The sequence below is a fragment of the Schistocerca americana genome, chromosome 5 (genome assembly GCF_021461395.2).
Source record: "Schistocerca americana isolate TAMUIC-IGC-003095 chromosome 5, iqSchAmer2.1, whole genome shotgun sequence".
NCBI classification, from domain to species: domain Eukaryota; kingdom Metazoa; phylum Arthropoda; class Insecta; order Orthoptera; family Acrididae; genus Schistocerca; species Schistocerca americana.
Genome location: NC_060123.1, coordinates 642416393 through 642442727, shown reverse-complemented (window position 1 = coordinate 642442727; position 26335 = coordinate 642416393). Strand labels below are relative to the sequence as shown.

At 39.7% G+C, this 26335-nt stretch overlaps 1 protein-coding gene across 1 annotated transcript in view; it reads right to left on the bottom strand.

Annotated features, from left to right (window-relative positions):
• Window positions 1-26335, bottom strand: part of LOC124615692 (DNA methyltransferase 1-associated protein 1) — a 72987-nt gene continuing 46652 nt past the window's right edge. The window contains exons 4-9 of the mRNA XM_047143725.1: window positions 24227-24445; window positions 24021-24128; window positions 17116-17307; window positions 16894-17035; window positions 9368-9522; window positions 1-352 (exon numbers count right to left, since the gene is read on the bottom strand). Coding sequence (XP_046999681.1) covers window positions 206-352; window positions 9368-9522; window positions 16894-17035; window positions 17116-17307; window positions 24021-24128; window positions 24227-24445 — 963 coding nt within the window. The 3' untranslated portion in view covers window positions 1-205. The remainder of the gene's footprint in view (window positions 353-9367; window positions 9523-16893; window positions 17036-17115; window positions 17308-24020; window positions 24129-24226; window positions 24446-26335) is intronic.

The window sequence follows — 26335 nt, the reverse complement described above, 5'->3', positions numbered from 1 at the left end:
ACTAATTTTCCAGTTTTTATACAAAAGAAGTTTAAGTTACATAATCGGACATTTTCTACTTTTTATGTAAATGCAGATCAATGAATACTTTGATACTCTATTACTGTTTGAATTAAATATAAATCATAAAAGTACAAAATTAAACATTTTGAGAAAAAATGTAATCTACAGAAAATATACAAGATATAAAGTACATGCTATGGAATCAAGGTGCACTTGGTGTACCAGGTGAACCTACTACATCAATAACTTCTGAAATTGCCTTCTGTTTCACAGCTGGAGCATCACCTTCAGCACTCTGTGTACGAGATTCTTCAGAGTCTAAAGATATTGCACTTGGTACAGGGAGAGTCTGAAACATATAAATCACTTTCACTTAGAAACAACTATATGGGTACCAGATGGAAACAGATTAATGAATAAGTGTAGCAGTTCTAATTTTTTTTCCTTTTATGGGACAAGAACTTCATATAATATTTCATCCGATAATCCAAATGCCAAGAAAAATTCACAAGAAAATAATTCGCAATTAGAATTTGTGCTTCCAGCCTCCACCGGACACTGCCTTTTTGTCATAATATCACATTGACTTTCTTCAAGTGACAATTCTACAGTGTTAGAAATGGCAGAGTTAACAGTTAAGAAGATTAGGGGGGAGAAAGAACGTAAAGCAACAGCCATCCACCAGACCTCAACTTAGTCTTTTTGTTTCCCTCAAGTACATTCTCTTTTTCCCTTTCTCACATCTTTTACCATAGTTCAAATGTTTTAAAATTTATTTTATCTTTTCTTCATATTCTGTGGACTGTCCAACTGCCTTTCTTTCCTTGGCTGCAGCTGCTGCATCGCCATTTGCCTCTTCCTTCCATACCTCAAATGGCACTAATTTTTGCCTCACATACTGTAAATCAGTGAGATATCGACATCCTTTTCTGTCACTTTAAAATTCCATCTGTTTCTGGCATTTTATTATTTTCTCAGTCATTCTGTCTTGTTGTGTATTGACCTGTGTTTCTGGGAGGCTTTCCTGATTAACTTGCAATGGGTACACGGGTCATTTCAAAAGTCCTGTACACAGTGCATGCACAGGCGTTCTGATGGTGTGATCAAGTTGAAATTCATGCCAGTTGTGAGCGAGACTTCAGACGTGATGGTTGTATATGTGTTTGCTGGTTCGCATGGCTGTGTCATGAGTGATTCAGTCTTAAAATGGAAGCTGAAACAGACTCATCTTGGATTACCCATTGTGACCTGCATTACATCAAAATCGAATCCCCGCATGGAAAGAACCCACTGGAAATTTACAATGCTTTGAGAAAGGTGTGTGGGAATAGTGGAGTGGATCATAGGTTATCTTAGGCTGTGTCCTACGTGAGCGACAGAAGCAAGCGACTTCTGGATACGCGACACTCCAGTGACAAACAGCAGCATCGGGCGAAAAATTGGGTGTCCTGCGTGCGAGCAACCATGTCGCGCTACAAGATGGCTGCTCAGAGCCAACCAGCTATTTCAATAAAACAGCATCCCTAACCTGTAGAATACTGTAGCTGGAGAGTAAGGCTACAGAATTAGGATTAATTAAGAAAATAAAGCGAAAAGGAATGCTGTGCATGAAACTTACAAAGGGAGGAGTCTCCATGGAGAATTTCATAAATATCAAATACGAAGATCACCAGACAAATTCTTCGAATGTACTTGAGAAGAGGAGCATTATACTCTCATCAATATATATATTAAAAAAATGCTGTGACTTACCAAACGGGAAAGTGCCGGTAGATAGACACAATAAAAAATAAACAAACACACACACACAAATATCAAGCTTTCACAACCCACGGTTGCTTCATCAGAAAAGAGGGAAAGACGAAAGGATGTTGGTTTTAAGGGAGAGGGTAAGGAGTCATTCCAATCCCGGGAGCGCAAAGAGTTACCTTAGGGGGGAAAAACGGACAGGTATGCGCGCGCGCGCACACACACACAGATATATAAAGACACAAGCAGACATATGTAAAGGCAAAGAGTTTGGGCAGAGATGTCAGTTGAGGCGGAAGTACAGAGGCAAAGATGTTGTTGAGTGACAAGTGATGTACGAGGGACGGCGACTTGAAATTAGCGGAGGTTGAGGCCAGGTGGGTAACAGAAAGAGAGGATATATTGAAGGGCAAGTTCCCATCTCCGGAGTTCTGATAGGTTGGTGTCAGTGGGAAGTATCCACATAACCTGGACGGTGTAACACTGTGCCAAGATGTGCTGCCGTGCACCAAGGCATGTTTAGCCACAGAGTGATCCTCATTACCACCAAACACTGTCTGCCTGTGTCCGTTCATGCAAATGGACAGTTTGTTGCTGGTCGTTCCCACATAGAAGGCTTCACAGTGTAGGCAGGTCAGTTGGTAAATCACGTGGGTGCTTTCACACGTGGCTCTGCCTTTGATCGTGTACACTTTCCGGGTTACAGGACTGGAGTAGGTGGTGGTGGAAGGGTGCATGGGACAGGTTTTATACCAGGGGCGGTTACAAGGGTAGGAGCCAGAGGGTAGGGAAGGTGGTTTGGGTATTTCATAGGGATGAACCAAAAGGTTACGAAGGTTAGGTGGACGGCGGAAAGAAACTCTTGGTGGAGTGGGGAAGATTTAATGAAGGATGGATCTCATTTCAGGGCAGGATTTGAGGAAGTCGTATCCCTGCTGGAGAGCCACATTCAGAGTCTAATCCAGTCCCGGAAAGTATCCTGTCACAAGTGGGGCACTTCTGGGGTTCTTCTGTGGGAGGTTCTGGGTTTGAGGAGATCTGGAAGTGGCTCTGGTTACCTGCTTCTGTACCTGGTCGGGAGGGTAGTTTCGGGATGCGAAAGCTGTTTTCAGGTTGTTGGTGTAATGGTTTAGGGATTTGGGATTGGAGCAGATTCGTTTGCCACGAAGACCTAAGCTGTAGGGAAGGGACCATTTGATATGGAATGGGTGGCAGCTGTCATAATGGAGGTACTGTTGCTTGTTGGTGGGTTTGATGTGGACGGATGTGTGAAGCTGGCCATTGGGCAGATGGAGGTCAACGTCAAGGAAAGTGGCATGGGATTTGGAGTAGGACCAGTTGAGGTTGGAGAGGAAATTCTGGAGCTCTTCTTCACTGTGAGTCCAGATCATGAAGATGATGTCAATAAATCTGTACCAAACTTTGGGTTGGCAGGCCTGGGTAACCAAGAAGGGTTCCTCTAAGCGACCCATAAATAGGTTGGCGTATGAGGGGGCCATCGTGGTACCCATGGCTGTTCCCTTTAATTGTTGGTATGTCTGACCTTCAAAAGTGAAGAAGTTGTGAGTTAGGATGAAGCTGGCTAAGGTAATGAGGAAAGAGGTTTTAGGCAGGGTGGCAGGTGATCGGCATGAAAGGAAGTGCTCCATCGCAGTGAGGCCCTGGATGTGCGAGATATTTGTGTATAGGGAAGTGGCATCAATGGTTACAAGGATGGTTTCCGGGGTAACAGATTGGGTAAGGATTCCAGGCGTTCAAGAAAGTGATTGGTGTCTTTGATAAAGGATGGGAGACTGCATTATATATATATATATATATATATATATATATATATATATATATAAATATAAACAAAGATGAGGTGACTTACCGAACAAAAGCGCTGGCAGGTCGATAGACACACAAACAAACACAAACACACACACAAAATTCAAGCTTTCGCAACAAACTGTTGCCTCATCAGGAAAGAGGGAAGGAGAGGGAAAGACGAAAGGATGTGGGTTTTAAGGGAGAGGGTAAGGAGTCATTCCAATCCCGGGAGCGGAAAGACTTACCTTAGGGGGAAAAAAGGACAGGTATACACTCGCACACACGCACATATCCATCCACACATACAGACACAAGCAGATATATATATATATATATATATATATATATATATATATATATATATATATATAATGGAAGGAAACATTCCACGTGGGAAAAATTATTATATATATATATATATATATATATATATATATATATATATATATATATATTAAAAACAAAGATTCCATGACTTACCAAACGGGAAAGCGATGGTAGATACACGCAATAAAAAAAAAAAAAAAAAAAAAAAAACACACACACACAAAATTTCAAGCTTTCGCAACCAACGGTTGCTTTGTCAGGAAAGAGGGAAGGAGAGGGAAAGACGAAAGGATGTGGGTTTTAAGGGAGAGGGTAAGGGGTCATTCCAATACCGGGAGCGGAAAGACTTACCTTAGGGGGAAAAAAGGACAGGTATACACTCGCGCGCGCACACACACACACGCGCACACACACACACACACACGCGCGCACACACACAGACAGACACAAGCAGCAGCTTTTTGTGTAATATTTCAATTTTTCCTCAGCTTATTAATTAAGTGTTCTTTGATTACTCAGATTACTTTCAAGCAGTTAAAATATTTTCATGCCAAACTAGACCTCATGATGGTCACGTTGATACCCCGTTTACCTCATTCTCTCCCTTTGTTTGGCTATGAAAATTTGGACAAAATCTCATGGTGTAAGTTATAGGGAGTCTTGTTTTTGCTCTGCTCACACATTTACAAAAACGTATCGAATGTTAATCATGTGATAAAATAGTCATATCTGCGTGCTGTCATTTCCAAAATTCGTCGTTTCGATATCTTGAACTTTTTATGAGATACAATGATTTTTACGACCACTTGATTCCTGAAGGAAAGGTTCAGACATGGCACGAGCGACCCGTCCGCGGATATAACAACCAATATCTCAAGAATGAAGAGAGAGATCATTCCGGTCTCAACTTTAAATACAATTTACATACATTGGTTACATTTCATATGCAATAATGTATGGCCTTAAATACTATACAGAAAGTCTACACAATGTGATTTTACCTCTGCAAATTCTTAAAAATTTTGTGCAGTCGTGTACTCAATTTCGTGCAGCACAGTAACGATGACGAATAACAAAAATAAATTCAGACATTTATCGTTTAAAGATATCAAGCTGTAGGTTGCTGAAGAATCGAATTTTTACACCAAATAGTTTTCTTAAAATTGGATGTTAAGTAATTCATAGCTGTCGTGTCCGCTCCACTGCTGTGCAGAGATGACACATGGCTGTCGCTCTATGTCACGCGTGCTGCAGCAACAAGCTTCAAACGTGTTTGAATTCAAACGTCGCCAGTTGCAGCAGGAGACAGGCAGCGACACAGGTGTTGCTCACGTAGGACACTTCCGTAACTACACCTGCGGTTGTGTTTTGTAGCCTGAACCTGTTGCTCGCTTCTGTCGCTCATGTAGGACATGGCCTTAGTGGTCTGCTCATTTCCAAGAAGATCGGGTAAACACTGAGGACAACCCAAAAGCAGATGACCATCAATGCAACAGACTACACCTCTCATGCTATTGTTAAGTATCCTGTCACAAGTGGGGCACTTCTGGGGTTCTTCTGTGGGAGGTTCTGGGTTTGAGGAGATCTGGAAGTGGCTCTGGTTACCTGCTTCTGTACCTGGTCGGGAGGGTAGTTTCGGGATGCGAAAGCTGTTTGCAGGTTGTTGGTGTAATGGTTTAGGGATTTGGGATTGGAGCAGATTCGTTTGCCACGAAGACCTAAGCTGTAGGGAAGGGACCATTTGATATGGAATGGGTGGCAGCTGTCATAATGGAGGTACTGTTGCTTGTTGGTGGGTTTGATGTGGACGGATGTGTGAAGCTGGCCATTGGGCAGATGGAGGTCAACGTCAAGGAAAGTGGCATGGGATTTGGAGTAGGACCAGTTGAGGTTGGAGAGGAAATTCTGGAGCTCTTCTTCACTGTGAGTCCAGATCATGAAGATGATGTCAATAAATCTGTACCAAACTTTGGGTTGGCAGGCCTGGGTAACCAAGAAGGGTTCCTCTAAGCGACCCATAAATAGGTTGGCGTATGAGGGGGCCATCGTGGTACCCATGGCTGTTCCCTTTAATTGTTGGTATGTCTGACCTTCAAAAGTGAAGAAGTTGTGAGTTAGGATGAAGCTGGCTAAGGTAATGAGGAAAGAGGTTTTAGGCAGGGTGGCAGGTGATCGGCATGAAAGGAAGTGCTCCATCGCAGTGAGGCCCTGGATGTGCGAGATATTTGTGTATAGGGAAGTGGCATCAATGGTTACAAGGATGGTTTCCGGGGTAACAGATTGGGTAAGGATTCCAGGCGTTCAAGAAAGTGATTGGTGTCTTTGATAAAGGATGGGAGACTGCATATATATATATATATATATATATATATATATATATAATGGAAGGAAACATTCCACGTGGGAAAAATTATATATATATAAAAACAAAGATGAGGTGACTTACCGAACAAAAGCGCTGGCAGGTCGATAGACACACAAACAAACACAAACACACACACAAAATTCAAGCTTTCGCAACAAACTGTTGCCTCATCAGGAAAGAGGGAAGGAGAGGGAAAGACGAAAGGATGTGGGTTTTAAGGGAGAGGGTAAGGAGTCATTCCAATCCCGGGAGCGGAAAGACTTACCTTAGGGGGAAAAAAGGACAGGTATACACTCGCACACACGCACATATCCATCCACACATACAGACACAAGCAGATATATATATATATATATATATATATATATATATATATATATATATATATATAATGGAAGGAAACATTCCACGTGGGAAAAATTATTATATATATATATATATATATATATATATATATATATATATATATATATATATATTAAAAACAAAGATTCCATGACTTACCAAACGGGAAAGCGATGGTAGATACACGCAATAAAAAAAAAAAAAAAAAAAAAAAAACACACACACACAAAATTTCAAGCTTTCGCAACCAACGGTTGCTTTGTCAGGAAAGAGGGAAGGAGAGGGAAAGACGAAAGGATGTGGGTTTTAAGGGAGAGGGTAAGGGGTCATTCCAATACCGGGAGCGGAAAGACTTACCTTAGGGGGAAAAAAGGACAGGTATACACTCGCGCGCGCACACACACACACGCGCACACACACACACACACACGCGCGCACACACACAGACAGACACAAGCAGCAGCTTTTTGTGTAATATTTCAATTTTTCCTCAGCTTATTAATTAAGTGTTCTTTGATTACTCAGATTACTTTCAAGCAGTTAAAATATTTTCATGCCAAACTAGACCTCATGATGGTCACGTTGATACCCCGTTTACCTCATTCTCTCCCTTTGTTTGGCTATGAAAATTTGGACAAAATCTCATGGTGTAAGTTATAGGGAGTCTTGTTTTTGCTCTGCTCACACATTTACAAAAACGTATCGAATGTTAATCATGTGATAAAATAGTCATATCTGCGTGCTGTCATTTCCAAAATTCGTCGTTTCGATATCTTGAACTTTTTATGAGATACAATGATTTTTACGACCACTTGATTCCTGAAGGAAAGGTTCAGACATGGCACGAGCGACCCGTCCGCGGATATAACAACCAATATCTCAAGAATGAAGAGAGAGATCATTCCGGTCTCAACTTTAAATACAATTTACATACATTGGTTACATTTCATATGCAATAATGTATGGCCTTAAATACTATACAGAAAGTCTACACAATGTGATTTTACCTCTGCAAATTCTTAAAAATTTTGTGCAGTCGTGTACTCAATTTCGTGCAGCACAGTAACGATGACGAATAACAAAAATAAATTCAGACATTTATCGTTTAAAGATATCAAGCTGTAGGTTGCTGAAGAATCGAATTTTTACACCAAATAGTTTTCTTAAAATTGGATGTTAAGTAATTCATAGCTGTCGTGTCCGCTCCACTGCTGTGCAGAGATGACACATGGCTGTCGCTCTATGTCACGCGTGCTGCAGCAACAAGCTTCAAACGTGTTTGAATTCAAACGTCGCCAGTTGCAGCAGGAGACAGGCAGCGACACAGGTGTTGCTCACGTAGGACACTTCCGTAACTACACCTGCGGTTGTGTTTTGTAGCCTGAACCTGTTGCTCGCTTCTGTCGCTCATGTAGGACATGGCCTTAGTGGTCTGCTCATTTCCAAGAAGATCGGGTAAACACTGAGGACAACCCAAAAGCAGATGACCATCAATGCAACAGACTACACCTCTCATGCTATTGTTAATGACACTTTGAGAGAGGGTTGATGAGAAACATGAGGTAATTGCATACAATGCCAGAATGTCTGTCACTTCAGTTTACAGACTCATACTTGAAAAGTTGAAGAAAGAAAAAGTTGCAGCCTTATTGAATGGAAGGAGAACAGTTTCTGAAAAGGATTGTTGCACTCGATAAAACGTGGATACAAAATTTTGCGCCAGAACTGAAGTCTCAGTCATCGCAATGGCAATGTTCTGACTCTCCATGCCCAAAAAAATTCCAAAGGTGAAACTGATAACGATCTTTTGGTATGATATGAATGGAGTCGTAGCTACAAAAGAAACACCACAGGGGATGTAACATGCGCATACTGGAAAATGTTTCATGCCTAAAAAGTTGTCAAAGAAGGCCTTACATGTTTGCAGCTGGTGTTCTCATTTTACATGATAATGCGAGACTGTATATTGCCCTACCAGTGAGAGAAATGCTCAAAATATATGGATCGGAAATATTTCCCCATCCACCATACAGTTCTGATAGAGACCACCAGACTTTGATTTGATTCCCAAATTGAAGCAACAAGTCTATGGAAAACATTCTGGTACAACTGTTGAAGATTCCCAAGTAACCAGACAGCTCAACAATGAAGGTGCACTACCCAGAATACCGAAGTAGCCAAAATACTGGGAAGCTGTCACAAGCGCCAATGGAGATTATGTTGAAGGCCTGTATAGGTATTTTGTTTTGTAAAATAAATGACTGTGAAAGTGAAACTGGTGCTACAATTGTGACTAACCCCATTTTCTTCAGTCCTTTTGTCTATGATGCTATATGAAGGTTCCCTTGGTTCCTGGCTTTAAATCTTTCATTTTGAATCTAAGTTTTTTATTTATTTAGGAGGCTATTGATGAGTGGGGAGTTTTCAGCTAGTGAATTCTATGATGTCTACCCCAAAAGTAGGACTCTTGAGTCTTCTCAAGTAAATTCTCCTCTTGATATAAATAAAATCAAAGCTATTTCTGTTGAAAATTTATAGCTATTGAAACAAACTGCACTATACAGTATTATGTGAAGAACCTTTTGCTGAAATAAAGGAAAAGGCTTTGCCATCTTGTTGTCACTTCTTTTGAAGAAAGTATTTCTCTTATTTTCTTCTGGCCATTGTCATTTTCAAAAAAGACATAATTTAATGGTTTTGACAAACACAAACTCTGAAATAATAATAATAATAACAATAATGATGATGAATCATTTGTGGAGTACTAACCTTTCCTGGATTGAGGGCTTCATACTGATGACGAAGTGTTTGCAGTTCAAATTCACATGTTGCTAGTGCCATTTTTAATTCATACAGAAGAACCATATCACTACGCAATTCATTAAAATGTTGGCAAATGTCTTCTGTTGGCATGGGGTTTAATTCTGCAACATATAACATAGTAATACATGTGACAAGAATAGAATATACAAGTGCAAACTGAAAAGTAAGCAGAGAATTTCAAACATTTAGAAATGTGTGTCTTTTGTGGAGGTAGAATAAAAAAAATGGGAAAATGTGTGTGCTGGGAAAGGCAGGATACATCATATGCGATACTTAATACATAGTACTGTCTTACCAAATATAAGGCTACACATAAACAACACAAATGCAGAAAGATGTCTCCATTTGTAATAGTGTGCACACTTAGTAAATGAAAAAGTTGTGCTTTGGAGCACTGTATAAGATTGCAGAAGCTATGCCCAAATAGTCTGAAGTTTAATTAGCATATCATTAATGAATTTTATATTTAAATGACATTAGTGTTTCAACCGAATGGAAAAAAATAAAAAATTTGATTCCACCTGGAATTGAACACAAGCCCCCCACACAGTGAGCAAACACTCTACCACAGAGTCACACTGCTCACATTTGTACATTCATCTTATTTTAGTATATTAAATGTGACTGGAAAACTTAAAAAGTCTATTTTCTCGAGAATTTTTGACAATTGCATTGAATGGCTTTGGAGGAGGTATTTTTGAGTTTTGAACTTCATGCATCATAAATGTAAAAAAATTACAAAAATCTTGACTGGCATGCGGCACCCTTGCAAAACAAAAAACATTCAACACAAAGTGTTTTGAATAGTGTCAACTTTTAAACAATCAGTTCTTGGGGGCTGACAACTAACTTACCACACCCTTACTATGGCTGGTCCATTGAGGGCTCATAAATTACTAATTTATGTAGGTTCTGGATGAATAATAAGATCAGTACATAAGCAGCAAGTTTGACGAACGCTGACCTAATACTTCACACAAAGCATTTTAACTTTGCACAGACCACTATCAGCTTTGTCCATACTGGCAATATTAGAATCTGTCTGATAGAAATATTAGGGTTAGGCAGAATTTAAATTCCCGAATCCAAGAATTCAGACAGATTGTAGAAGTAATGGCTAATGAGGTATTATTTTACTTTGTGTTTTAAGTACTTGGGGATTTTCAATTTTCTACCATATGCCCACTGGCAATGTGTTACAGACTTCTGCACTGGAACATAAAACTCCATTTTTAACCCTAGAGGGGGATGCAGTCTATATGGAAATTATTTCTACTTCTAGTATAGTGACAGTAATCTTTTTCATATTAACCACAAACACTGTTTTGGAGTATGTGTACTGGCATGTAAATGTAAGTCTGCTGCAAGGTGTTTAGTTATCAACTTCACACAATATTCTTACTTTATGCTTCTGCAGAATAAATATTCTTTATCCACCTTCACTGCAATGCCCCTGAAGATTGCTGCATAGGACAGAATTGAGTAAAAACGTGCAAAATATACTAACAACACTGTGAGAGAAGACTTTTGAGTGCAAAGCTGCTAGAACTGAACTTTTTGGTTAACTTGACCACATGCTGGCACCACCTTAGTTTAACACTCATCTTGATGCCCAAGAACTTCACATACTGGGACTCAGTGTAAGCCCCTTGTTCTCTACTTCTAGTACCTGTAAGTCACATTTATTTGTTTGGAATAGCATAATAAGAGTTTTGCAATATTAAGGATTAAAATGTTGGCTGTGAACCAGTTGTAAGATTGTTCCATTATCCTCCTGGCTGTGTCTGATATGAATTTGTATGGATCTTTGATCAATATACTTGTGTCATCAGTGAACATTCCAGTTTTTGATGAGTCCTCCATTGTCTTTTATAAATTATTTACGTAGATCAAGAACAGGAGCAGGCCAAGCACTGAACCTTGCAACACACCATATTTAATGTTTCACCAACTTGAATTCAATCGTATTCCTATTATATCTGACGTGACCCTTGCTTTTCTATTGATAGTTTATGACTCCATTCATACAAGGGAAAGACCTTTAATGCTATACTATTTGCATTTCCCTATTAGAATTCTATCATCTACACTATGAGTTCCCAGACAGTGGTACTTGCGCCACTGGTGGTATGCAAGGATATTGCAGGTAGTATGCATACAAGTAAACAAAACACATATTGAAATAAGTAAAATTATTAATTTACATTACCTTATTTTTAAACTTAAAATGATAGTGAGAAAATTGACTGATAAAATTAGTATATGTGTAATGTTAAACAAAATGAATTTCTCGCAAAATTTTTGTTTCGAACTGTTGCCTCCCCACCCTCCCCTTCATTAGTCGTCGCTGCCTTTGCTGGGAATAATTCATCTTGTTTTGACGGTCTTGTTGATAGTTATTTGGAAGTTTTTGTGCTGCTTCTTTAACTGCTGCTAACTTATGCAGTGTACAAATGTATGACACTGCAGTAGTCATTACACAGTGAACAATTTACCATTGTTATTGTCACACTGTTGGGCATTACAGTAAGTGGCAGTGTGGTATGAAGAAAGCATGTGTCTGGGATTTGACTGTGTGTATTACGAGCTAATTTTTTACTATTATAATTGTGATCAGAAGTTTAACTTGATTATGAAACTTATACATGACAGTGTTTTAAGTTAACCATGAAGTGATTTTTAAGCCAGGAAGCTGCTTCTTTCTCCAAGGAACTAGTTTAAAAAACCTAAACCAATGCTGCTATATCTCCCACAGGGCGATGCTTGCTAAGAAATAATAAGGCACAGGTAAACAAGAACAAGTTCAAATGGTTCAAATGGTCTGAGCACTATGGGACTTAACTTCTAAGGTCACACTCAACCCTCCGTCATTAGGACTTATCAATCAGTAGCATAGTCTTCCCGCCCCAGTATGTGTATTCACTGTGTGTCTGAGAAGTTGTATTATTTTTTATTGAGAAGAGTTTCCCTTTGTTATTGAATCTCTCTGCTGTGATTGTTATAAACACTTGTTCTTGGCAGGCCGGGTGGCCGTGCGATTCAAGACACTACAGTCTGGAGCCGAGCGACCGCTACGGTCGCAGGTTCGAATCCTGCCTCGGGCATGGATGTGTGTGCTGTCCTTAGGTTAGTTAGGTTTAATTACTTCTAAGTTCTAGGCGACTGATGACCTCAGAAGTTAAGTCGCATAGTGCTCATAGGGATTTGAACCATTTGAATTTTGCTCAATATTTATTGCAAATAATACTGACATTCTGAAACAGGTATTGGCAGTTTGTGCACTATACTGAAGGAGACTTCAGAGTTTTAAAAATACTGATACTAGCACAATATATTACAGGGTAGTATTGGGCAATACCTAGTTGTTCCTGTCGAGACTTTGTGATCTGCGGACATGTTAACAACTGAAATAGCAATGCTATATGTATATGACAGAGGAAAGACAGATGAAAGGAATTAATTGTCAAGATGCATTCACAGGAATTGTTTGATTACACATTCAAGATACGTATTCAATAATTAGCTGTAGAAATATTCGCCAAAAGTGTTTAAGAGCAGGGCAATAACACTGCAACTGCTCATTTGTTCGTTTCAGAAACTTAAATTATTTACTGCACAAAAACATAACAGCAATGCCTACCTATCCTCCAAAGCAATGTATCTTACTCTTTTCATGTTTGTAGGAAGCTTCCAGCATAGTGGTAAGTGAAATCCGACATGTACATGTGTACATGCGGTGTAGGAAAGTTCACCAATTCAGTGAGAGGTTCCTTTTTCATTCTTAAAAAATTCCCGCAGTGATCCATCTCTGCTGTAAGTTCTATTAGTACATTAGATGGCTGTGTGTAGAATGCCTTCCAAACCACTTTTTGTCCACTGCTGTTTCCTCTTGCTTCTATTTTTGCAGCATGTAGCAACTGCAGTCGCAATACATGCAAGTTCCATATCATTGAGTATTGACATGTTCACTACAAAGGCAGAGTTCTAACTGATGCGCTCGGGCATAAATATTGTGCAACAATATTATTCACAATAAATATTGAATTTGTGAGGGGCCCCATTACTGCCAGGGGCAAAAGACATTGTCCAAGCAATTTTGGGAGAAGTGGCCAAAGAAATACGAAAAGTTTCATTGGCTGACAATGTGGTAAAAATGAGAATTGAAGATGTGTTCCAATATCGAAGACATTATTATTACGACTCCAAGAGTGTACTTACTTCATTCTTCAACTAGACAAGAGTACAAATGTCACAAATATGGCACAGTTACTTGTTTTTGCATGCTTTTGCTAACATGAAGATAATAATAAGAGAAAAGATTTTAAGTTCACGAACTGCTCAAGTCAAATGCTACAGCAGAAAATATTTTCAGTAAGGTTGGACTTTATTTGTTAAAAGTAGGTACTGCTGGGCAAAAATGTGTTGGTATTTGTACAGATAGGGCCAAGGCAATATATGGTCACTTAACAGGGCTGGCAGCAAAAGTGAAGAATGTTACATCCAACTGTCGAAGCACACACTTTATAACATATCGAAAAGAATTGGCTTCTAAAAAAAGCCTAAAACTTCATACTGTTTTGACAGATGCTCTTAAGTTTGTAAACTGAATCAAGGTAAGGGCTCTAAACTCACGGCTATTCACACTATTGTATGAATATATGGTACGTAAATTTAAAAGTTTTCTTCTTCATTCTGAAGTAAAATGGCTTCTCGTGGCAAGATTACAACCAAATATTTGAACTGATGGCTGATGTTTTCTATGTTTCTTAGTGACAAAAACAATAACATGAAAAAATTTTTTCACTGATGATCAGTGGTTATCAAGATTGGCCTATTTAGGTGGTATCTTTGACAGGCTTCGCATTTTGGATATGGGCCTACACGGACAAGGCACAACAGCTTTTTTAGCAATAACAAAATACTGTCTTTTAAAAGAGAGGTGATTCCTTTTAGATTACAAGTACTGAACAATACCTTTTTCACATTCTCTACTTTTACATCAGTTTTGGAAGACAATGAACTAGCTCCCATGAAAGATTTAGTTTGGGACATTATCACACATTTAGAGATCATTCAAAAAAGTTTTGAGAACTACTTTCCTGTAAATTACACAAAATGTGACTGGGTAAGAAATCCATCAACAGAAAAAGTAGCGAAGAAGTAATAATAAAAGAATCTTTAATTGAAATGGCTAACAACAGTTCACTAGCAGATGCTTTCAAATGAAAACTCCCCTTTTTTTGGCAGTGAATAAAAACAGATTACCCTCTTTTGAAATAAGCAGTCTGATTATTGGTGCCGTTTCTTACTACTTACATGTGTGAAACTGGGTTTTCTGAGTTGTACTATAAAAATAAATAGAGAAACAGACTTAGTAATGAAGAAGACTTGGGAGCTACATTGAGTTCAATCGAGCCAGATAAACAGGAACATGTTTCCTACTGAAACACGGAAAGTTCTTTGATCAGAATCCAAATACGAAAACTGACTTGCTGATTTCGAAGTCTAATTTACCATAAAAATTTGATTTGAGTCTGAATTTTTTTGCTTTTTGCACTCTAATTTTTTGCACTTCATATTCAGTTTACGTGTCTCTTGCACAACTGGTTTATTTTACTTGTGATGTGAAAGTTTAATAAATACTTTTATCAGTAAATACTGTAAATGTCATTCCTAGGGACATCAAATTTTCATGAAAATGATAACACAAAATTGTCTATTTTAGAGAAATATGACGAAATTGGCAATTTTTATGAAATATTATGAAATTTGTCGTTTTCCCTTATAAAAAGTGTAGTAAATTTGAGGACAATTTACCAATATTCTTAACTGATGGTTACTGAATGGTGAAATTCTATTTCGCCTTCTTTCACCTCAAGGTTGAAATTCATGTGTAATTTTAAAAAGCTATAATGTGACTTTGAAAACATCTTGGAAAGGGGCCAAAAATAACAGTGTTATTAGTACAAAAACACTGAATACGTCAAAAAATTACACCGAATGTGCCAAAAAATATCACCAAACAGAAAAAAAACACAAAAAGAAAAAATATAACACTGAGTTTGTCAAAAAAGAACAAATTTGGTAGAAAAATAACAGTGAAATTAGAATTTGGCAAAAAAGTCACACTGAATATGGCAAAAAATATTCAATGTTTCAAAACATTGGCCAAAAAAGCCCTGAAATAGGAAAAAATAAACACCAAAATGGGAAAAATATAATACAGAAATTGGCAAAAAACCCAACAGTGACCTTGGCAAAATAACAGCAAATTTGGCAAAAATAAAACTTAATTTACAGAAATGCACCAAAGTTGGCAGGGAAAAAAAACTGCACTGAAACTTGAAAAAAATAACAAGGAAATTAACTTGGAAATTGGGGAAAAAAATAACACTGAGAGTGGGGAGGGGTGGTGGTAAATTAGTTACAAAATGGCACTGAATTTGGAGAAAAAAAACTGAAATAGAAAAAAATAGCACCAAATATGGTGATAAAATAAAATGATTTTCCTGTCACTAGTCATTGCTCTCTTACATTTGGCTTTATTTCATTTGATTTCATATTATTTGCTACAAATACATAACATATAAGAACATGAATGACTGTAAAAAATGCTTCCACGAAACCTTTTTACTTGTGTGTGTGACACTTTTCTATCACACATAGAAGTTGATCAGCTTGATGCAAAATCTGTGTGTTGTCAGCACTGAGAAAGATGGTGAAAATTATTCCCCTCATACTGTAACTCCCCCCCCCCCCCCTTTCCACCACCTCAACAGGATCCATCAAGTGAATAAGCTGTATGGGTAGGCCCAAATGTCTAAAAATGTGAAGCGATACACAGTGAACCCCTGGCCTTCACAGTCAAAGGCCTTGGCAAGACCACACATCTGCTAGAATTGCTTTTGTGGGTTCATAAATCACATTCACACAAGAGAACCCATTACAGAAGCCGAACAGGGCTGTTGTTAAAAGGTTATTCTCAGTTCTATTGTAAGTTGCTTTCTCAAAAATTTTTGACAACACGGGAAGGAGTGAAATCAGTCTAACAGTTCCAAAAGCTAGGACTCTATCATTACTTTGCTTTTACATGTGTTTATTGGTTGAACTAAGTATTTCATCTTCTGAAGGTACGTACTGGCCAGCAATTCTGTCTCATAATTTATTAGTTTTCTCAATTGAATTTGTTCTGATAAAATTAATATTATAAATCAAAATGTAGCGGGAAAATGTACTATCCCTTGCAATGAATTACTTTAATTTCTATGCAGAAAAGTATTGTGAAAATACTACATTGTATTAAAACAATTTTCTCAGACATTTAAATTTTACTATTCCTGCACAATGATGAGAAGAGACATCACCTCACTAGCATGCATTATGTGACATCATGATAAACAGGTTAACATTACAGTTTCTGGAACAGCCAGTAAACAAAATGCTTGTTTGTACTACATCTAATGTTACAATACCAATGTGAAGTTCATGAAGCAGCTGCTCAATAGCTTTAGTTTTCTTCTGGCCAATGTTTGCTGGTAGCTTCATACGCTGGGAACGCAGAGACACACCACTACCCTTGTAATCAGGGAATTTTATTCCTGCAGTTTCCACCATCTGTAACATACATCAGAGAATAATTCCAAAAGCACTATTTTTGCAACATATGTATGTACGCTCTTATATCGTGCACTTACATTAGCATCTAGCCTCGGCCTTATTTGATGAGTCAGCTTTTTTTTTGTTATTTTCTTTTCTGTTCGCCGGACATCAGACTGGCTGTCAGCAGCTGTTATTAATTTTTGAAGATCTTGTTGTTTCTTTTCTCTTTCCTTCTTTCTTGCTTCAATCTTCCGCAGTTCATTCAAAAGAGTTTGTTCCTCCTCTATCTGCACATGTACAAAAACAGACTGTGCAGTGATGACACTAATGATCTTTAAATTTCTATGAAAACACTCAACAGACAATATCTTACAAAGTGTACTATCTAATAAGCAAAATTTTTCATGTCAAATTCCCACATTTTACTATTTATATATTTACTCCTATTTATAAATGACCTGCCACCTAGGGAAAGACAGGCCAGGTTTAACTCTACTTCGAATTGAACAATGGAAAATCCAGGATGCTACTCACCATATAGCGGAGATGCAAAGTCGCGATAGGCACAATAAAAAGATTCACACAATCACAGCTTTCGGCTATTAAGGCCTTTGTCAGCAGTAGACACACACACACACACACACACACACACACACACACACACACACACACACACTCATGGAAACGCAACTTGCACACACGTCTGCAGTCTCAGAGAGCTGAAATTACACTGCGAGCAGCAGCACCAGTGCATGATGGAAGTGGCAACTGGGTTGGGGTAAGGAGGAGGCTGGGTCGGGGAGAGGGAGGGATAGTATGGTGGTTAGTGGCGGACAGTGGAGTGTGCAGTTTAGACGGAGGGCAGGAGAGAAGGTGAGGAGAGAAATAAAAAGAAATTAAAAGACTGGGTGTGGCGGTGAAATGATGGCTTTGTAGTGCTGGAATGGAAACAGGGAGGGGGCTGGATGGGTAAGGACAGTGACTAACGAAGGCTGAGGCCAGGAGGGTTATGGGAACGTAGGATGTATTGCAAGGAAAGTTCCCACCTGCGCAATTCAGAAAAGCTGGTGTTGGTGGGAAGGGTCCATATGGCACAGGCTGTGAAGCAGTCACTGAGATGAGGGGTATCATGTTTGGCAGCATGTTCAGCAACAGGGTGGTCCACTTGTTTTTTGGTCATAGTTTATTGGTGGCCGTTCATGTGGACAGACAGCCTGTTGGTTGTCATGCCTACATAGAATGCAACACAGTGGTTGCAGCTTAGCTTATAAATTACGTGACTGGTTTCACAGGTAGCCCTGCCTTTGATGGGATAGGTGATGTTAGTGATTGGACTGGATTAGGTGGTGGTAGGAGGATGTATGGGACAGGTCTTGCATCTAGCTAGGTCTTTTGCAGGGGTATGAGCCATGAGGTAAGGGATTGGGAGCAGGGGTTGTGTCAGGATGGATGGGTATATTGCCAGAATGAGATTTTCACTCTGCAGCGGAGTGTGCGCTGATATGAAACTTCCTGGCAGATTAAAACTGTGTGCCCGACCGAGACTCGAACTCGGGACCTTTGCCTTTCGCGGGCAAGTGCTCTAACATCTGAGCTACCAAAGCACAACTCACGCCCGGTCCTCACAGCTTTACTTCTGCCAGTATCTCGTCTCCTACCTTCTAAACTTTACTGAAGTTCTCCTGCGAAACTTGCAGAACTAGCACTCCTGAAAGAAAGGATACTGCGGAGACATGGCTTAGCCACAGCCTGGGGGAAATAAAGAAGCAAGCATGTTATTGTAACAAATTTACACGAAGAAAATAATTTGATACAGAAATGAAACGGAACTGTCTCATAGCTCTTAAAAGAGCAAAAGCAGCTCTTTCTTCCAGCAATGGATAATTTCTGAAAGAATATTTTGTGAATACTGCAAAAATTTTATGTACAGCTGAAATCATTCTTCTCAAAGTACTTCCTCTGTCAATGTGAAGCATTTGCAGATGTACTGAAGAAACTGTGAGCGACATGGAAGTGCTGTTCAAATACAGATAAAGATTGGGTTATTTTCTCCTCAGCTTTGGACAAAAGCAATGCTACAATTGATGCTACTCAGATTGCCATTTTCATGAGAGGTGTTGACGCTGATTTCAATGTTGGGGGGAGGGGGGGGGGGGGCAACTCCTTGATCTGATCCCAATGCACGACAACTGTGGCTGACAATAAATTTTCTTGCTTAGAAAGCATAATTGTTGTTGTGAAAATTTTCCTTGATTGCAACAGATGGAGTTGTCGCATTGACTGGTCGCAAGTCTGGGGTTAATGAGAAACTTGGCAACTTTCAGAAAGTTTGTGTGTGCACTTTCTAAAGGTGAAGGAGTCGCTAATCCAGTAAATTTTCTAGCTGTAGCTGACTCCAAAGTGGATAATACTTTTGGGACATACTCTTTCCATGCTTTTGGATTTATATTTCATGAAACAGCAAACCCTCTTCCTCCAGAACGAGTCATGCAACTTCCATCAAATGTTGTCCTGCCCTGTCTTCCATCTTGGTGCACATGAACATCAGTCTACCACCACTCCCTGTTGCAGCTCATATGGATCATACACCACCGACATTTTTCTCTCCTGGCAATCACTGCAGGACAGGGGGTAATAATAATCATAATAGTGAAAGAACTCAAGCTTGTCTCAGGCACAACAACAACATTAATATTCAGCATATACAAGGAAATAACGTGATGCAGACAAATGTCTTTTCTGCAAATGTAAAATAGCATGTAACATTACAAAGTCGAAGTATGTAACATTACATCCCAATGAGATACAATGAAAATATTCTGTATTATCTCTCTCAGAATGAGTATAAAAAAGAAGGTAATTGTTGAAGGAGGTTATTCACTGCCAAGTTATAGATAAAAAGCACAGCTGTTATAACAAAAGTGGATGCTGAGCAGCACTTCTGACACACCTCATAGACTTCAGGGAATGTTATACAAGATGAGAATTTTTGTAACACACAATTTCAATTCAATGTTATAGCGCTATACTGGGTCCAGACCAGATCTGGAAGAACCTACAATATTATCATACCAGATGTTAAATATTGTGCAACAGACTCTACCAGATCTCACTAGGAACTCCTGGTTACTTCCTATGTTCTTGCCACTGTGTAAGGAGATAAAAGCTGGTGATGAGGTGTTCCAGCTCTGCCACAATACATCAGTTGCAGGTATGGCTGTCAACTAATAATCAAACATCTTGTCTCAATGAATTAACACATCTTGTCTCACTCGGCGCATCTGCCTGCCTCGCAAACCAAACACCTGTCGTCCTGCCAGCTGCTGCCACGCTCCCTGGTTGCCGATGCCCAACATTTGAGAGACGTGGCTGGTGGCTGCTGTGGATAGTGACTTTTTTTGCTCGGCTGCTGATGGACAGAGTTTCCAGAGACCCAGTCACGTCACCAGCAGCTGTTACATGTTGAGCCACGCTCCTCTCCACCGCTGAAGCCTCTCATCCAGAAAACTGTGTCCTCCCTCTGGCAGCTGCCACTGGTTCAGCCGTGCTTCCTTCGGCTGTCACTTCCCTATATCCCACAGGTTTCATCGTCCTCAAGACCATCACTGGCAGCTCGTCCACCTTCAGTCAAAAGCAGGCAATGTGATCCCACACACATCGCCTCATCTGTGGCCACTGTCCTGTGCGACCGGCACTGTACAGACACATAAGCTGGTGAAGAGTTTGTTCCAGCAACCCCAGCATCTTCATCAGGTGGCTTACATCTGGACGTGGCTGCTGCTGTGTCCTCCTCGAAGGCGCACCTGAAGATGACTGGCAGGTGCCCAGTTGAAATATCGTGCGAAGTACTGAACGACGACCTGCTGCAAGCCCGAAATTTGTTTGAACATCCAGCAGTCATGTTTGTCAAGTCAACCTCATGGCAGCTGCAGACATCTGATCAATGTCCCAATGGTCCATCTGCTTTTGGCCGAGCCCACTGGCGTCCCAGCTGATGTCCCACTGGCCTATTGGCATCTGGCCACGCCACCAGTGTCTCGATGTACGCCTTGCTGCTGTGCTGACATCCTGTCAGTACCTTCACATCTCCAGCAGCCACTGATGGCTAAGCTCCTTGCTCCCACTGGCTGCTACTGACCCTTCAAATACTTACATGGCTCACAGGCATTACTGTGTTTCAGGTGGTCGCTGTTCGCCGAGCTAGTCTCCCATTGGCCGCCGATGGCCTGCCAATGCTCTCTCTCTGTTTCCCGCGTCACAGGACGCCGTTCAGTCCATTCTAGCATTCTTCTGTGTCTCTTCGACGCTTCCACACCCAGCACCTGTCGTCCACCTTGTGAAGTAAATTGTGTTTCCAGCACATGCTTCTTTTCTGGATGCATGGGTGTCATGCTATTCTTATTTTCAGTGGTGCTTGTTCTTGGTGTTGCCCCTGACATGCTCCTCTGTTCATCATAGCATGTACTGTTTTGCATATTTTTTTGCAAGCCCTCGTTACTAGATGTCTGTCGCCATCACCATCAATCTAGCCTTCACTTCCTGCAGGAACTAACAATCTTCTGGCACATCCTTTCTTTATCACCCATTTTGGTGCTCCTAATGCCCCGTTTGCCTAGGTTCGCGTCTCTGACTTCTTCTCTCCTTCTTTCTCTTTCATTTTGGCCAAGATGGCTCTGCTATCTCGGCCCTGCCATCTCCTCCTAAGGAGGTGGGCTATTGTAGCTGGCCATTAAACAGGCCACTACAACCACCAACATTACCTCACATCCTGTGGGTTGTCTCATAACTGAGCCACATGTATTTCCTTGTGTTAGAAGCACTAGTTTCACACTAAACTGCGCACACACAGCCTATAGTGGCACTGCGATTGCGAAACAACTTTTTCATCCAGTACACACTGTCTGTAGCACCACCGGGATCAATCACATAATTATGCAAATATCAACCTGCCTGCCTTTATAACTCACAATGAGGCCACTACCAGGCAGTAGATTCTCCAGCTCTGGGCAATTATGCTCACCACTTTTGGACCATCAGTCAGATTTTCACCATCTGTCTCACTGGCTCATCCATATCATGGGCCACTGTTGGTCTAGTTGTTACTTCCGTAAGTCCCCAAGAGCTGATGACATCGTTGCCAGCTCACTAGCTCCTAAGACTGCGCACTCCATTGGTATCCTGACGTCTCAGGTGATACCGTTGGTTAAGAGTTACCTCCCAGCTGCCACCACTACCTTCACAGGGCTGTCAGCCCCACTGCGCCCCAGTTTGTCACTGCTGATTGAGAACTGCCTCACCAGCGACTGCCAGTACCTGTCACGGCCTTGATGGCTCTTTGGGCTATAGACACTGCTTGTCTCACTAGGTGCCTGCACACCGCTCTTGCCACAGCATCAATTGCCCTCATCAGGCCGCTCACACAGTTAGTCTCACTGCAGCACCAATCACCAGGCAGCTGCTGTGCCTTGCCGAGCATCACCAGGCATCAGCTGTGCACACATCAGAGCAGTACATTGTGTTTGTAACAGTTCCGGTAAAGCCTTCAGATGTTATGTATTGTTAACCACTGTGCAATAAACTCTTGCAAATGTTACTGGGAATTGCTGTTTACTTCCTGTATCCTTGTCACCTTGCAAGGACATAAAAGGAGGGAGTAAATCAACTGTCCTTTTCAAACAAGTGATCCTGGCAATTACTCTCTCTGATTTACATAATAAAAAAATTAAATCTGGATAATAAAATGTATTGTTAAAAAGTGTACTTACTACGACTCTCTATCAAACATAACAAAGTGAACAAATTAAATCTGGATGGCACAATGAGTATTTAAACTTCTGGCGTACAAAATGTGTGTCCAGTGTCTTTTTGGTTATTCCATATGCACCTGCGATGAATACAATATAACGAAAACTAGCATATAAAATGCTACATACTGTATCCTCTTTCTCATTTCTGTTATAATGCTCTATTTAACTGAACCAATTCTTGCTGTGTCAAATTGTGTAACTGTTTCCTTTTAATAGGTCCCACTTTTTTTTTAGTATATTTCAGTCTTTCAGTTATCATTTTCCACTCTGCCTCTTTTAGATCATTCTGAAATATACAATATGGTTGGTCTTACTATGGTACTTCATTGTCTATGATTAAATAACGCTGATTTTATTTTGTACATGCTGCTCTGACAGAGTTGAGAAGCTTTTCCACAATTTGTGCATATGTGGTTTATTGCCTGATACCTACTAACGATAGAGCTATCTATTCAGGGAAATTGAGAAGAGTGCCTATCAGATTTCGGTCAACAAATCTCGTTTTGATAACTGTGATCCTCAATCCTGCTACTTTAGCTGCTACGTAGTTGAGAGAAAAGAGTAGGCAAATAGCTTCTTTCACACTCAATGCATTCTCTTTCAGAGCACACATTCTATCACCTCTGTGGTCTGACTGTATTCACACACTGTCCAATGCCTTGTTTGTATGGCTATCCATCACTTAACGTCTCATGTCAATAGAGGCTATTTGTCTCTATTCATTACAGTGTTTGCTCACAAACTGAAAAAAACATTTCTATCAACTGCAGAATACAGTTAAGATACCTAATATGAGCAAGCAAAACATGTTTCATTAAGAAACCACCCCAAAATGACAAAAATGATTTTTGCAGAGCCAGCTAGTTGTTAAAAGATGTCCCACCGTGTATAAAAAAAGCAAGAAAATTATGACAAAATACAGAATAAATAAAAAATGGTTACAAGTGCCATGGCTTCTCATACTTCTGCATTATCTGTTAGGAAGCAGCATTCACAATGGTAAACAACTGAGAAATGAGCCTTCATACTGCTGCTGAGTGAACTCACTGAGCCTCACTCAAAGCACTCAACTTTAATTTCCTAACACCCTCACTTCAACTGTGAAGTTAATAATATGTAAATGTGACTGGAAAGTCAATATGTTGTTACAGAGCATACAGATTATTTATAATGCTTCTAAGACATAATTTTACCTGTTCAGGTGTTCTTTCAAAAAGCCGCCGCAGCTGTTCCTTCCTTCGCCGTTCGTGGTCTGCATCAAACACGTAAACTTTTGCTTCTGCACTTGAACTGGCCCGCACCTGAATGAGTGGTATACGTAAGAACATATAAATCTGTTAACTCTACAGAAGAAACACATTATAATTTCAAAATGAAGAATCATGAACAATGAACATACCCTGGTAAGAATTGCACAGACTTCGTAGTAGCGCTCTTTTAGATCTTCAACACTTCTATCACCAAAGCGAGTGCGATCCCAGCGGTCTTTCATCACAATAAACCTTAAATCAAATCGCCTACATAAATCAAACAGGTGGTCAGTTTCCTGTCGGCTCCATGATTCATTATGTAAATAGTGTAGGTACTCTGAATCCGTGTACGTTGGAACAGGAACTTTCTAGAAAAGGAAATACTAAAGAAATTCACAGTAAATCAGAAAGTGCATGACTTTTGTATAAAACAACAGAGCAATAGTCAAGTTATAAGGTAGAATGAAGCTGTAGCTCAGAGATGATGTGAAGGCTATCATGAGGCATTGTGCTAGATTAAAGGTGTGTGCTGGACTAGGGACTTTACTCTAGCCTTGGTCATTATCACTCTTACCAAATGAACCATCCAAGCACATTTCACAACTAGTTCAGAGCATCAATTTCACAGTTCCTCTCTTGTGCTCTTCCAAACAGCTACCACATGAGGCCACGATCGAGGAGTGAATCACAATAGGCATCATATTTTTTATGTCAAGAAGTACTGTCTATGGTACCCACTCTAATCAATTAAATTAGTTCACTAACATAGTTGTCACAATCTTATTCATCTAATACAACTTGACATGTGACCCAGACCAGATTTTGGACACTTATTTACTGTTTATTGGGAACTATCAACTTAAGAAGTGGGACTATCTGAGCACATGTCCAGGACCAACGTAAACTTCCACTGTCACTGGTGTTACACACAAATCGTAAGTGACATTGAAAGTTTGAGTCATGCTTGAAGGCGTGTTTGGATGGCCTACCAGGTGAAAGGACTGCTTGCAATAGGCATTCTTCTTATCCCTGCCTTGAAGCTTCAAGTTGCAAACAGGTACAGCTAAATGGCAGATGATATGTAGCAGTAAGGCAACCAACATTTGATCATGGTTTTTGGGTTGATGACCAACAACTGAACAAGATTTGAAGTGAGGTTTAAGGGAGATTTAGTGTTAGTCATAATAAACTTCCACTACACAACTATGTCAAATTATCTTGGAATGGGTGACAATGGAGATATAACATTAAAAAAAAACCTACCATATTTTGTTTATTTTGACTCTACATGTCATATGGTATCATATTCTGGAGTATCTCAGTAAACCGAGAGAAAGCTTTTAAAGTGCAGAAGCATGTAATTACACTCACTTGTGATATACATTAAGAAATGACTATAACACTCAAGTGTTTAAAACATGTTTCTTATTTTATATTTTCTAACATGTACCTTCTAGATGCCTACACTATGTCATTGTTTCTCCACTCCTCGGATTCCCTTGGGCCAAACCGTCTTCTTTCTGTAGCAGCCAAAAACAGATCATGTCTGTCATGTAAACCAGTCCTACCTGTTACCAAATAAGACTCGATAGCTGAGCAATTTTGCTGGACAATCACCCGAAAGTGCTGTAGTAGGACTTATAGCCAGACACTTCTTTTTAAGTTCAGAAGTTTACCAGTCTTTTATCATGTCTTTAAGATCCTACCAGTGATGACCAAGTCACTTACAGTCTCTAATGTTTACAAACAGGTAGTTATTTTGGACATACGCAGAGCATAATAGTTCTTATTTCTTCAAAACTAAAATTACACAATACAGATGGAGTGAACAGTTTGCTTTACTTTGGCTATAACTAACACTGGAAGTTATGACTAGGTGAAATCTCTAACTAACAATATCTTTTAAACTAAGGCAAAAAATAGCCTCTTTAATTTGGAAGTGGTCTTTCTTTCTGAATTTACCTGTTAACTCATAAGATTTTCCCTATGACTAAATGTACAAAATTTTATAACTGCAGTAACTTTTGATGGCCATTATTTCTGATGAAACTAACTAGCTCATTGCAATCAGGCCAACAAAATGAATGATATGAATAATAAAGTTCTGTGGGGTGAGTTTGTTTCTACCATTATGATGGTTTAACGATATGTGCTTAATGTAGGAACTTTAACATTGTAATTTTGAAAAGAAAATTAGCAAGTATTTCATACAGACCTTAACACATGAAAACAGGAGAGCATGCAAAGCAGGACAGTGC